Here is an 18,299-nt window from a genome sequence, read left to right as displayed (position 1 = left end):
GGCTGGCATCTGTGCTCAGGGTGTAATTATGCCTATACAACATCTTTGAGACTGAATCTGATGCATGTCCTGGTAGCATCCGTTTCTCATAGCAAACCGAGGAAGAAGGGTAGCTTGCAAATAGTGTGTTTGTTCACACATCTGGTAAAAGCCTAGAGTTATGAAAATAGCTAGATGTCCAAATTAATTTTCAGTTAGCTTTCTTGGTTCAGTAATAATTTGAATTCTAAATATTTACATTAAACAGTCTCACATACTTTAAAAAAATTGATGGGAAATACCTGTTTCTGTGTTAAAACCCCTTTCATAGACTAATAGGAATTATCACTGTAGCTATTAAGTGAACTTCTGCCCAGAGTTAAGAAAAGAAGAATCCTGGGCATGCAGAGATCATACACATGCATTGGTAATACACAGTGCAGATAATAACCGTGAAGGCCTGGTTTCCTAGCTGTTGATGTTTCTATTAAAAAATGCTGGGCCAGACACTTTTTATATATTTCCATTAATAACCATGATGTTCACTAAAGTGGAATGAACGCTTCATATTTCCAATGTGTATCTATGCTTCCACTTTTCTGAGAGATCAGCTTCACAGACAGAATGCAGTGAGCTAGAGGAGATCATGTATATTAATTTTTAGTTTAATTTTCTTGGGTGACTTGTGAATTATTATGGAAATAGGAAAATCTACAGAGCCAGGATACAAGCTTAATACAAATTAGAGTAAATAATTTGAAGCATGGGATTTTAGAGGAAGATTAGACAACTGTATGAAATCTTAAGCGGGCTGGGTTAATCAAAAAAACATTCAAAGAACAGCATTCTTGTCATAAGGACTTGAAAGTTACTGTAATAAAAGCAAGTGATGTAAACTAGCATATTCACTAAATGACAATAAGCCAGTTACTCTATACAACTGGAGTGTTGTATAGAATAACTGCATGCTGGGTTTTTAATGTATTTCTTCTTAAAGCTGCCCTGGACTGGATAGTCAAAGCTGCTTTAGAAAACAAGTGAAATGACAAATATTAGCTTTATGAATAATGTGCATGTGGAAGATAATCTGGTTTTGAGAATCTGTTATGGACATTAGACACTCAGTGGGACCTGCTTGCCCTGGCATAATGTAATTATTAGTTAAGTAAAAACAAAGCCCTGACAAAGGATGAATGAAGCTGTGCATGAGGTTGCCTCCTGACAGAGGTGAATGTGTTACAGTGGTGATACTGCAACACGTGTATCAGACAACGAGGCCCGTGGAAAAAATATATATGGACGGATTCTTGCTAGATGTTTCAGAGATGTTTATTTCTCCAGCCGCATGGCCGGAGCTCTGCCGAGGAACTGTTCCAGTCACGGGACCAAGGGTCCTTCTGCCCGCGCAGGGAACACAAACCAACCAATGGGAACGAGGCTGAGCAGGGGCAGGGAAACCCCGTGTCTGTGCCCTCAGGGCCCCTCTGCCAGCGCCGCATGGCGGGGGAGGGACCCCGACATGAATGTGCAGCTGAGAACGTGGATTAGTATCTGCTTGAGTCTTCTGCACAGTGCGTGAGATTTGTTGGGTCTGGTGTTTACTGCTTGTCCCAAGATTTTTGCTTCCTGTTGGTTTTTGATTAACTTTTTGGGAGTTGAAGTGAACTTGTAAATTTGGTCCATAGGAAAGATGTGTAACTTATTCCTGAGATTGAATGCTCAAACAAATTCTTGTTTGTATTTATGTAATAATTAACCAAAGAAATGTTTCTATCTGAATACACTGAAATAAATATTAAAGTTGGATTCTTTTAAAGAGTTAAAGGTTTAGTCAACATATCAAATAGTCTTATTTCCCACAGTGTCTGAAGTAAAATCTGAATTTTGCACAAGTATCAAAACATGACAGCTCATAAAAAGGACTCGTGTTGAGCCACACGCGTGTTACCACCCAGGTGTGGGCTCTGCTGTAGGTGAGTGAGCACCACTCCCTGAGCCTTTCCCTGCTGCTCCCAGTCAGTGCTGCCAGAGGGAAACAGGAAGCTGCTGCAGTCCTGGAGCTTTTTCTCCCTTTACTTAGCACTCTGTGAAATTAAAATAAACACAGAAAGCAATTTTTGCATCAGAACCTCCCCCAGTGTGGAGTTCCTCCTGACCCCCTGAACACACTCCTCCAGCCACTGTCGCCAGTGAGAGGAGTTAACAGCTCCTCTGCAATGGGGTATTGGTCTGTGGGGAAGACTCCTGAGAGAGCAGGAAAAGCCCTTTCAGCTCATCCGTGCACATCCCACCTCCCAGTGCCACAGCTGTCCGGCGCCACTGGACTGTGCTTCCTGGAGCTCTCCTTGTCCAGGTAGACCCCCCACCAGTACAGTGACCTGTACAGAAACATACTCCCATGAGCCCTACATCTGAGCACAGTCCAAGAAAGATTACCCAGCTCTAATCAAACATGAAACTAGACATTCATGAAGCCATCTACGTGGGAAAATCCCTTGTAAACCTAACAGAATACATTGGAATTCTGCAAGCAGCTCTGCGGCAGATAAGCTCTTTATCACAGGCTCCACCCTGGTACGAAGAGCAGTGATTGTCTTGTACTGCCCCACTTACCCCAACTGGAACTATGCATACAGGAGGGAAGATCAAAGCAAATACCTCAAAAATGGGTGAACTTGAAACCAATGACCACTAATGCCCAGGTTAAGAAATGAGCAGTTGACTGTATATCTTTTTTTGGTATCAGAACAGTTAAATGTTATAACTCTGAGCAGCGTGTTGCACTAATAGAGTTTTGTGATGTCAGCACAAAGGTGCTTTTTGGTATATGCTATTGAAAAACCAGTCTTGGCCACAGTTTTCTGCTGTGTTGCAGCTTTTGTAGTTTCATCATGCCTGTTGCAATAAAGAGCGTTTTTCTTTAGCCTGAACTGCCACAGGCATGTGACTACATGACAGTCTCTGCTTGGAAAAAAAGATCTATATTCCCTCTGATTTGTAAATAAGTTCATAGAATGGCTGTCTTTAAATGGAAAAAAATAAAAAAAAAACCAAATTGGAAGAGACTCAGTGGAAATTTTTTGAAATTATTTTAAATTTAGTTGTAATTCAGGGAGATGATTTAGCTAATGCTTATTTTAGAAATTAGTCTCAATTTTTGTGGAATTGCTACATACTGTTATTCAAGTAGATCAAACTCTTGGCATAAAAACATCTTGCTTGATATTCTTGGTTAAAAGCAGTATTAAAATAAGGTCTGTGATCTACCCAACCTGTTGTATTCTTACAATCCATTAATAATTGGTGAGAACAAATATACCCAACAAAATGGAGATGTTCAGTAATTTTGTTGAGAAGTGTAACTAAAAATACAACAAAGTGTTTCTTTTGGAGTTACAGTATCTTCCTGCTTATAGTTAAGCATTGAATTGATTATGTAAACGTTTGTTAATGGGAATGAGATTTTTCAGTCGTTTGAAGGTGCTGTGACATTAACGGAAGTGGATTTGGTAGATGCAGACAGTGTAAATGATGTAACTAGTACTCTTCAGCTACAATGGTGTTTTTAAAGGAGCTATTTTATTCCGTGGAAATATTACAAATTCTAAAGTGATTTCTCCACCTTTTAATACTTGCAAAAATGTATTTATCCTTTCATCCTTCAGTGTTGGCTTGTTGAGTTAACAATTTAAATGCTGAATAATTCAGAAATATTGCCGTACTCTTAATTTTGTATCCTGCGTAGATTTTAAAAAAAGCAAAACCTGCAGCTAAAGAATAAGGCTAAAATAATTATTTTTCTTTCCTTGATATTGTATTGCCCCACTCTATTTTGTGGAAACAGAGCATTGTGGTACAGGGAAGGGATGCGTGGGGAGTCTGGGCTGAGCAGCCACTAAACTGCTGTTGCCAGATACCTCGGGGAACTGCAGAATCGACGGCGTTTAGCCTGCTGATGGGAACAGCCGTCCCAGAATTGTCACTGGAGGCTCCAGGAGTAACCAGGCGTTTCCCAGTAAAACCCTCAGTCACAGGATTGTCAGCTGGAGATACTGCCGGGGGCAGACTTTCACCTTAAACTCTCAGGGTAATGTCTCGAAGTATCAGTCTGATAAGGAAACAAATGTCTTCATTTACCGTGAACGAAAGGGTCAGGAGAAGGGGAAAAGGAACAGCTGCAGCCATACAAAGAGGGCAGTGACGGAGCAGAAAGGAATTCACTGCGATGATTGTGGCCTGATGGTCTACAGCTTGGTGCTAAAGCCTGAGATTCCAAAAGCTGGGAGATGGGGCAGGGCAGTGAGTGTTGACATCAGCTAGAACAGGACATGGCTGGGATGGTATTTTTGTAATGTGGCAGGGGTTTTACCTTCTCTGAAATTTTCCACTGGCACCAGCACAGTGGCAGGAACCCCAGCATCCACATTCTCCCTGCTCCAGCGCGTGCTGAGGTGCTGGTCCCACATGTGCAGCCTTTGAGTCACACTGCTCTGAGATTCTTCCCTCAGGAGAGCACATGGTAAGCTCCCAGTGGACTTCAGTTTATTATTTACTTTCAGGATGATCAAGGAAAAATATTCTCAGTCCTCTGCTATAGCAAAGGCAGTGGCATGTTGTCTGAATCTACTTAGGGAGTTTTCAAACTATTTTTTTCGATTAAAGACCATAATACTACTATGTGTAAGGTGTATGATTGCTTAAACCCCTTTTAATGGAGAAACCTCTTTTAATTTTGAAACCTGCTTTTAATGGAGAAGAGTGACACACATGAAGTCTTTATTACACTTTCAGGATTGACACAGCCAAGATGAAAATGTTTGTTCTAATTTTTCCTCTTACATCTCTTAAATTGCATGGTAGGTATATACAGATGTAAACTGCATATACAATTCACAGACGAAGAGTTAGTGTGCATGAATGCTGCTCAGTGCAGTGATTGCCATACGGGGGGGATGGTGGTGTATATACACACGCATACATTGGCTAAAAGTTGCTGTTGCAAGGCAGCCAGGCCTATACTGATCCACCAGTCCCAGGAAATCTTGCCGCTTGTGCCACAAGGAACAAGTCAGACTTAGAACAGCTCTGGAGACTGTTCAATAAGTAAAGTAAGACAGCAAATGTCTAAGAGCAAGTCAACCTTAACACTATCGCGTTTCCTTAGGAAGATTATTTCCTGGAACATCAGGACAAAGCCACCCAACAAGCTGTGGGATAAGCAAGTAGGAGTTTACAGTTCATTAACTGCTTTCCAGTATCTGCCCAGGGTCTCTGTAACTTATTTCAAAATCTTAGGCACGTTTGCATGATCTGCTCTTGAGCTCATTCCTGTCCTTATTTCGGTCTGTCGTGTGTCTGTGCCTTTTTAAAAATAATCTTTCAAAACTTTTAGTGGTCCTTTTTGTGATACTGATGCAACAGATGAGCCTTGTGGTCAAATACTGAAGTAGCTTCTATTTTGGTAATGTCCTGTTGCTTATCTTAGAAGAATGCCAGTGTCATTTCTGACTTGTGAAAATGAGCATGATGTGTAAATCCTGTAGACTCTCATGTTCTCATAACTCATCTTCTGTTAGAGCATACATTTGCTGTCTGGGTGAGCAGGCTCTGGTTGCTGTCTCTTCTCCTCATCCTGGCCCTGGCTCCAGAGCCCAGAGTAGGAGGTGGTGGTGAGGAGCTGCCCTGGGGCCAGGTCCTGCTGAGGCAGCAGCACCTGCACAGGAGCTGATGGGAGCAGGTGTTTGACCACTGGAATCTCCTGCAGCCTGTAACCAGCTCTGGAGTCAGTCCTTCAGGTCATGTTGGGCTGAATCCACCCCTGTCTGAGAGCAAACAATGAGAACTGATGACTTTTCCCCCCAGGATTTTTTTTCCTCAGTATTTTATTTCCCTAGCTGTGGTTTTGGTTTTTTTGGATATTAACCTGCTAGTAGTTTCCATTCCTTAATAAAGTTTTGGTATTTTTAGTTCTCTGTATGGGATGTCTGTTCTGCTGCTTAGATGCTCAGTATTTTTGCTTTGCTATTTCCTCAAATCTTTAAGCATTGCTTTTCGTCTCCCTTAATATTTCCCTCATGTTAAATTTAAATAAGTGGCCCTTTATCTTTGTCCATCTTGCTACTTCTGCTGTCTTTCTTTAATTTCCTTTCTGAAATATGGTCACATCATTGCAGCTGATACGTATTTTTTCTAACATAAGATATACAAGAGCTATTTTGGAGCACATTTGTTCACTATAGCTTCTCTGTTTTGATTATCCCAGTAAAGGACCAAAATTCACATTAAGTATTTTTGCAATATTCTCTGAGAACAGCAGACCCTTTCAGTTTTTAGAAATACATGAAAGATTCCTTTAAGTGGATTATAAAAGTTTGCTAATTTTGACAGATTATGTCATTGCAGAAAGCCGTGGGTTTATTTTCCTGTTAGCTGGAAAAACTGATACAAATTATGTATGTATGGGACTGGTGATAGGCCTCCATTTGTAGAAGCATTGATGTCAGGTCTAAAGTTAATGGTGTGCAGCTTTGTCAGTTTTAGGACATCTTTGGCTAATGTGTGTGTGTGTATGTCATTTTCTATTGTGCTCATAAAACTGAGCTGAGGAGGTAGGCACATGTTCCATAACTACAAGGAATTTGTGCAGTAGTACTGTGTTAGTTGAAAAGGGGAAGAAAAGGTCATGCTTGTGATCAGTTGACACTCGTACTGCATTGTGATGGGACATTGATGTTGGTTACTGAAAAAAGCTGTCAGAGATTCAGCATGGCAATTTTTCCCTTTGTGGGAATGAAGAATGTTTATTTGATGGCATGTAGGTGGTTGTAGTTTAGCTAGAGTTCTGATGGACAAAGAGCAACAAGGGGCAGAATATACAATCTCTTCAGATCCCTTGTTTTTAGTGCTTTATTTTTAGATGTACTATTTTTAAACAGCTTGAAATACAAAAATATTTGCTTTTTTTCCAGTTAAAAGAAAACCCATGTGACATAGCATGACTCAATCTTTTTATAGATACATCAAATACATGTTGCTTAGGATAATGTAAAAATATACAAAAAATAATAAAGGTAAAAATAAGAAACCAGCAGTTGCTACTGTAACACAAGGTGGAGGGCAGCAAAAAGAAATTCTGTAAATAAATGCCTTATCCATACTCATTATTAGTTCCAAACAAAACAATGATCTGCTTTAACCATATTGTACTGCCAGTACCAGAAGTAGCACAGAAAGCACAGACAGTATTTAGTACATAGAATATATTTTGCATCCCCCTCCTTGGTATTAATGTAGCAGTTGTGTTAATCTCTAATGAGTGGGTGTTAAGGGACATGCACAGAGTGAGAGCAGAATGAATTTTGCAGGTTCCTGGGTGCTGGCTGTTCGGATGCTGGAGATCCCAGAGTTGCTGAGGGGGCCCTGCAGTCCGGGGGGAGCTGTGCCCGTGCTCCTCAGGCTGTGGCTTGGGAGCAGCAGGCCCTGAGCTCACGGGGTCATCTTGTGACTCGTAAATATTATTCTTGTCAGTGCAGAGCAGATCTGATTTTGAGCCTAAAACAGCAACCAAATGAATAATAACAGCTGACAGCAGTGTGGTACACGCCTTTAACAGCAGCCTTGCCAGTCCAGCCTCCACTCCCTGCGCAACGTCAGGTGCTGGGGTTGGAAGCTCGGGAAGAGCCTGGGGGAGGCCTGGCAGCCAGGTTGTTCTACACTGGTGTTTCCACTTCTGTGGCTTTTAGCAGCCTGTTGAGATGTGTTTTTGTTTTGGGGTTGGTGTTTTGTATTTTTCCTAATCTGCCAAGCTCATCTTTTTCCAGCTGCTCAGCATTGTTAGTGCTGACACAAAGACTTTTATTTGCTTACTTACTGTACAGTTAGATCACATCTTTCACTGAGAAAACCTAAGAGAAGCCAAGTAGCTGCTTGCTGACATCTGACCTGCATGGCTTGGCCCAGGGCTGGACTTCGGGCTGTGTTGGCCATGTCTGACCGTGCCCCAGGGGAGCTCTGTCGGAGTTAACAGGTCCTGGCTGTGACATTGGGTGTGGGGCAGCTCTGCCAGCCTTGTGCTGCTGGCTCTGAAGAACCTTCTGGGAAAGAAGGACACAAGCAGGCCAGGAGACCTGGCCTGTGTCTGGAGGATCCCTCTGGAGAGGGGTAGAGGGAGAAGTGTGTTGTGTGCTGGACAGCAGAGGGCAATTAGCAGCTGAGTGAATTAGCTGTAGTACACTCTGCAAAGCAGGTTCAAGTGGACACCAGGTCGCTAGCTCAGGTGTCAATTGTCTCCATATTAGACTGCTGCATTTTTATCTGGAGGATGGAAAGCTCTCTTTAAAAAAAAAGCTTAAATTCTCAAGAAATATGCAATAAGAACAAATCATTAGTGTGATTTTTAAGCATATAGCCTTGACTATAGGAAAATATGGAGCCTGGAGAAAGATGAAAAGTTGCTTTTATAATTGCTATGATGTGGAGTTTTTTCAGATGATTGATGATAGGAAGATTTTATGAATTTTTGGTTTTCATTTCAAAACTCTATAAAAACCAGTTAGTTGTTAGCTGGATGTGGTTGTGGTACCAGTTGGAAGTGACTGAAGTTGCTAAAGTCAGGTTAGACTCTATAGTCATTGCTCATGCTTGGAAGGGCAAGAACGTGGTAGTGGGTGGTGTACTCTAGACAAAACACTTCCTATTTTGTTGCCCAGACAAGGATGTGGTAGCCACTGTGCCTGGCCATCCCACTGGTGTTACCTTCCTGGAGAAGGAAGAGTGAGAGCAAAACTTAACCATGGCTGTTCAGGCACTACTAAAGCTTGGGCTTATTTCTAGATCCCAGGGAAAAGTCTGACAATAATCTGATGGTGCTTTGCTGGTTCTCTGCACATTTGCATTTAAGGCCATGTTTTGAAGGGAAAAGGATAATTCCAAACTACTATGAAACTGCCATTTAAATTGAGTTACAATATTATTGGGAACTACTTAGTGCCATGACTCTCAGCTGTCTTCTATGCCATTGCTTTATTGGGTATTTAGGTTGCTGCCTTTTTCTTAGACCTCTGCACGGTTTGCAGTGTGTCTGTGGTCCTGAGGCTCTCAGATTTGATTGCTGCTGTGATTAGAGGTGGGCGGGAGCTCAGGGCAGAGCTGCTCTCAGGGGAGTTGGGCCACCCTGGCACAGCCCCCCTTTCTTCCCTGCTGGCTCCCAGTGCTTTTGGGGAAGAACCCTTTGGCTTGGTCCTGTGTGTGGCTTAATCACAGTCAGCAACAGTCACTGACTTGCATAAAGCTGCTGTTTTGCAGGCAGTGTGCACATTTTCCATGTATCCCGTGGCTTTGCAAGCTTTGTGCTCATTGAGCTCACTGGGTCTGATGCCATGGCTTCCAAAGGGACATTTGATTGTTTTCCCAGTCTCATTTCTTATACGTTTTCTGTAGCTTACTCTGTTATATGATACTAAACTACATTCTGTATAGCTTTGTGAACAATCTAATTATCTGTATTTATTTTGATACTTGTACCTTTTTGTCCATCCTGGCAGTTCCCTTTTCCAAGTGTAATACCACAAATAGCTGATGAGTGCACAGAAGGAAATTATGCTTCTCCATTGGACTTCTGTTTTCTCCAATACCCCAAGCTTCAAATAATATTCAGTCACAAGTTTTATGACAATTAAAAAAAAAAAAAAAAAAACCAAAAAAACCCCCAACTTTGTTTTTTCAGTGCTTCCAGATCACTGCTTTCATTGTACAGATAGAAAAGTGACAAGGTTCGCACAAACTAAACTAGTTTGAAGTTACTATTTTATTGAAGCTCATGTACACTTGTGGATATTCAAGCAAATTGCTGAGATTGTTTTCAGACTTATTTACCTCTGCTGTACTATATTTGAAAGCATTTTTTTGATTTAAGTTTGCAACTGTTCTCCATTGGTGTTGGCAGTGGTGGATCTGCATCAGGCTAGCAATGGCTGGAGACGTAAGAGAAAAGACACATAAAGCCTACAGCTTCTGTGCTGTCTTCAGTAGCAGGGTTTAGTGCAAGTTAATTTAACTTGTAGTAAAAATCTGGTTGGTCTTTGGTTTTTGTGTCAGTCAAGGCGAGACGAAGCCAGGCTGTAGGCCTGCTGTAGCACTTGGTGTTAGTACAGTCGTGTGGGTCATTTGCTCCTGCAGAACTGTGTACACACAAAAGTTGCCCCTCTGTAAGTTGCTGATGTCCCATTTCAAAATACCAATGCAGCTGAAGTGTTCAGAGTACCTAAATTTTTTTAGTTAGCCTGTAAAATTTTTGCAGAATAAAATAATGCACATACTTTATAATAAATTGCTTGTATTCTGGTGAATGTGACTTGATCCTGTATGATGTACACCAGAGCAGTGTAGTTAAATCACGTTGTTACAAACTGTAGTATTAAAGAATGAGGGGAATTTGCAGAATTGGCATTTTGTTGGCCACATCTTCCTTGACAGCATACTTGATCACTTCTCAGTGTTAAATGTGCTAATTCCAGCATCACTAATTTCAGTATTGTGTAAGCAAAAATTAGGTAGAAAAAGGCAAGAGATCAGAACTCCATCAGCATTGTCTGCCAGTCTACAGAAAATAGGTTTGGGTTTGGAGAGCAGATTTATAGCTGAATTAATAGCCTTGATGTTGACTGGATTTAAATCTGTTTGTGGGTGTATCCATGGAACCAAACTACAGTTCAAATCAGCTGGAAGAAAAACAGATTTTGATTTCAAGTGGTACAGCATGAAATGTCACGTGTTTTAGTAGCATTCTGAAATAGTAGTCTCTGTGTGTGGGGAGAGACTATCTATTTAGATGTCAGTTAAGCATGGTGACTAACAGATCAAAAGGGACTGTGAAGACACGCAGCCGACAAGCTGGGGTACATAATTTGCAGAACATCCCTGAATACTTAACTGCAGCAGGCTCACAGCTTCCCTCCCAGTAACAGCATATGTGCAGCTTTGACTTAAAAGACTGTAAAGGATGAAGAATTCACTGTGGTGATGGTAATTATCCTCACTGGTAATAGTTGCACTGTAGGAGTGTAATTTTTGCATCCTTAGCTTCCAATAGCTGCATCTCAGTTGGAATAATTGGGGTTTTTTTTCTATTAGATTTAAAAATGTCTGCCATCTGAAATCCATTCTGTGTGTAGGTGGTCACAAAACCCTATTGAATTACCTTCTAGTTTTGGGGGGCAGTGCAATTCTTTAACAGTGCGGAGGCAAGTCAGCTGACACCATTTATGTATACCTTTATAGAATGCCTGGATCAAGGAATAGAATTCAATGGAAAAAAATATTTGGGAAGCTGGAATTTGAATAATGGTTTTCAGTTACTTAATGCTGATGAGAAATGCAGTAACCTTTGTGATGTTCATTGTGCTTTCCTGCAGGGCAGCAAAGGACACTACAGATACCACTGGCAGAGCCACAATGTCAAGCACAGTGGAGTGGATGATATGGTCCTGCTTTCCAAAATCACTGAGGATTCCATAGTGGAGAACCTAAAGAAACGATACATGGATGACTATATTTTTGTATCCTTTGTTGGTTTTGTGGGGCCCTGTGGCCTTGCTGAGCCAACGTGACACTAATTACATATGTATGTATTCTCTTTAGGCAGATTACTCAAAGATGCTGAACATTTCGTGTGACACTTCTCCTGAGAGAACACAAAATGCTTTGAAAACTCAGCTAATTATGAGGGTTGAAATTAAGATAGCAAAAATTATTTTAAGATACTCTTTTTAATATTTGGAATTGTTCTTGCCAGTGTTGAAGATTGTACCTCCATATAGTTATACATTCACGTGGCCCCTGAAGCCTCCTGAAGTAATGCTACTTCTGAGAGCAAGAATTAATAGGTTTTAGATGTGTGTACATTTATTGATGTGTTCTTCTATACCTCCAAAATTCGAATGCTTTCAAAATAGCATTTCTTCTGTGACATAACCCCATTTACAACTTATTCTGGAACTGCTAATACTGTGAATCATGGGATGATGGTTTTTCTTTCTTGTAAAAATAGCGAAGTTAACGTGATCTTTCTGCTGAAGCAGGCATAAGGGTGTTTTCCAAGGGTCGCATTGAGGGATCAGTCTTCCCTCATGTAGGGAGGACTCCTTTTGCAGTTCTGTGAAGGCTTTTCATTCAAAGATGAAGATCACCTCTTGAATATTTGAATTGTTTGTGTGTCCACCCATGAATGAACATTTCTCAATGCTACATTGTACAGAGATGACGGAATCATCCCAGAAAATGCTGGTATTGTTTACCAACAGAAAACTGATGCTTCAAGTGTTTATACTGACACAATGAGTAATTGATTTATTATATTCAAGACCCAGATGTTGTCACTCTTCTTGAATTAAATTAAAAATTTATTAAGAAAGCATTTCAAATTAATATTACAGAAGTTATGTTCATTGAGTTGCAGTTCTTCTCTAATACATTACCTTTTGTGCCATGGCACCACAGTAGTAGATTCCTACATAGGACAATCCAGCTGAATAGGTTAATTTTCCTACTTTGTACAGAAAGCTTAGCTAGCAAGCTTGCCTGTGAACAATTCCAGGTTGTTAATGAAACTGCAGTACAACATTTTGGACCCACAGGTGTGGGCTTATTGCTAACTCCCAGCTCAATGAAAAGTGATACTGATGCCTGTGAATTACTATCAGGTGCTTCCTATGTGTACACTGCAGCTGTAGTTCCAAAGGTTTATGAAGTATTTGAAATGCAGGTCATGTGCAGCTGAATGCAGAATAGGGAAATATTATATTAAAAATCTTGCAAAAATTCTAATAATGGTTGAAATTGAGTGTCTTGGTACAGGGCAGCCTGCAGGAGAGGACTCTGAGGGACTGTTAATAGTTTCACTCATAAAATAACACCACAGCCTGAATTACCCAATTCCCCCAGTACCCCCCCCCAGTGCATGCAACTGAGTAATTGTCTAATTTAGCTTGGCAGTGGCCATTTCCATCCGGCTCTGCTTGCTCAGCACTGTCCTGTGAGATCAGAATGTGTCACTGCATTGTATTCTGCAAAGGTCAAACCAATATTTTCTAATACTGACAATACAGTCTCCTCAGTTACGAAGGACTAAAACCAGTTCAAATATGCCATTTCTTTTCTGTATTTTTATTCAAGATGTGTCATGATTTGGCCTTTAATACGTTTCTGTACTTAGCTTGCCTTAAAATAAGATAATATGAAAATATTCCAATTGAATGATATGTTTATATTCTTGTAAGCCTGCTAATTTAATTTTTATTAACAATTGTTGTAAGCTGTTGGATGTTTTACTGTTATTTGAAGTATTATGTAGTAGGTGGAAAAGTTGTCACTAGTAGTAAGATAATACTTTATGAAACTGTAGTTACCTTAACTTCTTCTGAATGCAGACGTACATTGGCTCCGTATTAATCTCTGTGAATCCTTTCAAGCAAATGCCATATTTTGGGGAAAAGGAAATTGAAATGTACCAAGGAGCAGTAAGTAAAGCAGTCTAAAATATAGTGCAGTATTCAGGGGCTTGGAAATATTATTCTACACAGTTTAACACTTGGAACCATTTGTTTCTGCTAGCATTGTGTTTGCCTGGGAGAACTTGGCAGATAGCCATTACCATAGACCTAGTCTTCAAATTGACCTCCTTGGAATATAAGATCAGTATTTCAAGAAAATACTTGTACTGATTAGCTCTAATCCATATCAGGTTTCTCTCCTTGACGTGTCCCTGCTCCTGCAAAGGCGGTTTTTAAGCTGTCATATGCACAAAATGGCCATTAGTGGATTTGGAGACTGTGATTTCAGAACTCTCTAACTGGACAAGAACAGTAAAAAAAATGGAGGTGCCAAAATTAGATGCCACTTTTGAAAATACAGCTTGAAGAGCGAGTCAGCACAAGAACATTAGGGACTTAAAATTCAATTTCCTGCTCAAGTTGGGTGTGTCCACTCAGGGAAACTTGGGTTTGAATGGCCCACTGGATGAGAATGGGACCCGAGGCACCAGGCTCTGAGTGCTGGCTTGTTAGCACATTGATCACTGGTGAGATAGGCTTAAATTATGTGAGTTTCCTTTGGACAAGTAATACATTTCATGCAGAGGCCATTTTTAGAACAGGGTGTTTGCAATAGTTTAGGAGAAAATTGTGGATGAGAGAAAGACCACTAACAAAGTCCAGAGACTTTGGTTTGTTTTTATTAAATGTACCAAAAAATTCTTGGGGAAAATTAACTATAAAGTGCTATTCAGAATTTTTTCTTCCCAGGAAAATAACCCTTCCAATTTAGATACGTATTTATTTTGCTCTTTCTGCATTTTTTAATGTTGTCTTGAAAAATTAATCTTTATTTCCCCTCCTAGGCACAGTATGAAAATCCACCACATATTTATGCTCTTGCAGACAGCATGTACAGAAACATGATTATTGACAGAGAAAATCAGTGTGTCATTATTAGGTAAGAAAAAGATCTGTAAAAAACAATTTGTTTTCTTACGGTGTTTTAACTTGAAGAAGCAAAAAAGTTTATTATATCATTAAAAATCTTCTATCCATGTTCACATTTTGGGATTTTCTAGGATAGCTAAGTATTTTCTGACCCTCCTTTTTGTTTTCCAGTAAAATCCTGATGATAGCTTAACCAAGAGAACTCTCTTACACAGCCAGCTTCTTGTCCAAAACCAAAATTATAACAGCTCGAATGACTGCATGAGGGGGCTGGATTTACAGCTGTACAACCACAGATACTGTTAAATTCAGCAATCCCACATGGACTGCATTTATCATGGTCTTTTGTTCCTTTTGGAGTTTTACTTGCATTCACTCAGAGACAAAAGGAGGAGAGGGATACTGGGAAATTAATTTCATCTTCACTGTTAGTCTATTTTAATTATTAAGTGATGAAATTCACTGTAGAATTATTACTCAACTTTTTTAATGACAGGCATTATTTAAGTGACAGAGTGAATTTTGGGAGTAGACTTTATGCTTTGTTCTCATCGAGGGTTTTATAGGTGGTGTATGATAAAAGAAAACGTGTGGAGAGCAAGAACTGCAGGATCCTGCAGCTGGTACCCTCTGCCCCTTCTGAGTTCCCTTCTTGCAGGGCTGCTGGGGAGGTTGAGTGCAGAACGCATGGAGCTGCCCTTTATCCAGAGCAGGGTGGGGCCTCCCAGGGGCTGTGCAGGGATTTTACACGTGGGAAGACCAAAACAGGTGGTAACAGTTTGCTGTGTCCAAGGAGGGCCTCTCTGTTCCTGGGTCCCTGGGACAGCCTGGTGCCATAGGAAACAAAAAGCTCAGAGCTCTCCTGCCTGTCACTGGGATGGCTGAATTGTTCCCTGAGCTCAGTCTTTCTCTTTGGAAAACTGATGCCTGTTGCTGTGCTGAAGTTTACTAGGCACATGTAGTCAAATTGAGACCTGTTAGGAACAGGTAAAATTGGGATTTATTTTGCTTTTGTCACAAAGTAACATCCCAGAGAGTGGGATGTTTCACATGAAGCTGAATTTACAGTGAAAATCTTTGAGCTGTTGTGGATTGTGATTAAAAACCCTACTTTTTGATCCTGTGCTGTGCCCCACAGTGCAGTGCATGCAGAGTGTCACATTGTGAGAGAGCAGAGATAACAGATCTGAGATACAGACTTAGAGTTTTAATTTTACGTGACAATTCTTGTACTTGAATGCTGGATGATGTACTTGAATGCTCTTTGGAATGTGCATTTTGTATGTGCAAAGTGAAACTTCCCTCAGTGTGTGCAGGGCCTAGTCATAGACTGCAGGAGTTAATTGAAATCTACTGCAAAACTGAAACAAGAAGGATCATATTTACAAGGGACATTTCAGAGACTTTTTTCCTTTATACACATTTATTTTTCCTTTGATATTCTTGTTACAGACACTGTAGAAACTGCAGAGTAGACTTAAAAGTAGTTTTCCTCACGGTTTTTGGTTTTTTAGGACACCTAGAAATTACATTTATAAATAATAAATCAACTCAGCTGCTCATTAAATATATATTGTTTGGTTGATATTTTAATCCTTTGGACCACATTTGATTTAAGCTGTTTAGATACATCTTATATTTTCTGATTTAATGTCATCACTATTTCCAACAACCAGGGCTGGCTTTAGAAAGAAATTTCTTGGAGTTTGCTTGCTTTATGTTTTATTGTGGGGACCAGAAGGCACTGAAATTGCTGCAGACTGGCAGCTCCCAGGATGCTGCTCTTGAGTGAAATGAATGTTCTGCCTAACTTAGTGTCTGCTACCACTCCATCAGTTTCACTTGATAGCTGCCAAGGGCTTTACTGTTTCTGCCCCTAAACTGGTGATTCTCAAAAAATTGAGACACAGCTCTGTCTGTTGTCAGTACCACAGAAGCTGCTGAGCATAAACAGCTCCAAATGAACCTTTGTGTTCAGTGAAACATCACTTTTGTTGTAAAAATCTGTCCTGCGGAAGATGAGCGATGATAACAGTATGTTATAGTGAGGTGCTGCTTGCTTCTCTTCTTCGTAACTAGTCTAAATTTGGAGTGACTCCACTGAAAATCCCTGGTGGAGCAGAACCAGCTAATACCCAGGTTTTTCCTTCTTTTTCCTCTTCAAGATGGCAGATTGCCCACTAAAGAAAGGTTTGCAAAGAGAGAAGGTAAGAAATAAGGTATAGACTGGACCTATTCACAGATCACAAAGGCTAAGTCTGGCTTCTGTTGCATATGGAGCCTCTGGAATGGAGACACAAGGATGGTGGGGAAGGGGCTGATGCACACCTGCTGTGTCCTCCCTCTGTATGCTTTGGGCACCTGTGGCATCTGCCTCCAAACCTGGGAGGAAAAATTCATTCCCACAGACTAGATGTGTGTTTCCAGGCAGGTGAAGCAGGGTCCCTAATGTGGGCAGAGCACCTTTTGCCTGGACATTAATTCCAAATGTATTTAGACACTGTTAGAAAAACTCATCTTCTTCAAAAGTTAGTGAATGAACTGGGAAAGCAGATCCAAAAGAAAATGCAATTCTTGGAAAGGCTGGATAGGTGGCAACCAAAAATAATCTCTTTTCATATGATAATACTAATTTTAAAAGAAAAATTGTTACCAAACAACCTTTCCAAGGCCAGGGAAGGCATTTTCATTAGCTGAGTAATTTCAGCATATTTGCATACGTGTTAAGAAAATTACATGTGCACATGTCTAATCATAGCTGAGCTGCTTTGCATGGCTGCTGCAGAGTAAATAAACAATGAGGTTATTCATGGGCTGCCTCCGAGCTGGGCTGAATCCAGGAGCAGGGTGTGCTTAGGTGGGAAGAGGGAGTAGTGCCCCCAGGTCTTCCCTGGCCGCGTGCATGGGCAGAAGTTCACTCACAGACTTAACACAGCTAAGCTGGACTTTATTTCTTATTAAGCTTATGTTTTACTGAGGCATGATATTTAATTTAGAACTTTCTTGAGCTAAGCTCATCGGTGGCAGTTAAAACAGACTGTTGGCATTTCTCCCCCATGTGACATGGCAGCCCTTCCGGACTATGAACAAGTTGTGCAGTCAAGATTTTAATTATGAAGGATTGTCTCGTGTCTTTTAATTCCTTTTGAGCTATCGCTGTCCTTTAATTAAGAGAGTGGAGGTTATGATTAATATTTTTCTATTATGTAGCAATAAATGCATTTCTTCAGAGTGTTGTTAAGGTTTTACCTTTCTATAAAGCTGAGGACTTTAATTTCACTTTGATTCTGTGATCCCTGTCAGGAGATGTTGCTGTTGCTTTAAAGCAGTTTTTCTTGTTTGTAGTTTCAGTTTACATTTGGCATTTGTGTGGTGACATTTGAGTCCAGGAAAGCAGTGTATGATATCTAAAAAGTCAGTGCATCTAATATACTATAAATATGTGTTAATGAAAAGATCATTTACCCCAACAGCTTTTAGTGAACAGCTCATGTCTATCTTAAATCTATTAAGTTGAAAATTTAATAAGAGATTTCTAGTCAGCTTCTGTATCTCAGCTTTCCAGAAGACTCAGATGACTGATCATTCTAAAATGTCTGTAGAGAACCTGACTGGAAGTATGGTTGAATTTTAATGAGGAAGTGGTAGAAACAAAAATCTAACACAGTAAGAAAAGTTAGGTTCTCTGATTCAGAAGGGAAAAATATTTCACTGAAGTAGTGCTACTGACATTTCTCTGAACATAATTGCAGAAGGTAAATTTTCTGTGTAAACAAGCTATAAAGCTTATCCAAACACATCAGAGTATTTTACATATACAGTGTTCTTTACTGGCAGATTGAA

The 18,299-nt window shown here is 40.3% G+C and overlaps 1 protein-coding gene across 1 annotated transcript in view; it reads left to right on the top strand.

Annotated features, from left to right (window-relative positions):
• MYO1E (myosin IE) overlaps window positions 1-18,299 on the top strand; it is a 77,872-nt gene that overhangs the window by 19,618 nt on the left and 39,955 nt on the right. The window contains 3 exon segments of the mRNA XM_048317670.1: window positions 11,391-11,534; window positions 13,404-13,493; window positions 14,372-14,466. Of these exon segments, the coding sequence (XP_048173627.1) occupies window positions 11,391-11,534; window positions 13,404-13,493; window positions 14,372-14,466 (329 nt within the window).

This window comes from Corvus hawaiiensis, chromosome 13 (genome assembly GCF_020740725.1).
Source record: "Corvus hawaiiensis isolate bCorHaw1 chromosome 13, bCorHaw1.pri.cur, whole genome shotgun sequence".
NCBI lineage: Eukaryota > Metazoa > Chordata > Aves > Passeriformes > Corvidae > Corvus > Corvus hawaiiensis.
This window is presented reverse-complemented; position numbering and strand designations above follow the sequence as displayed.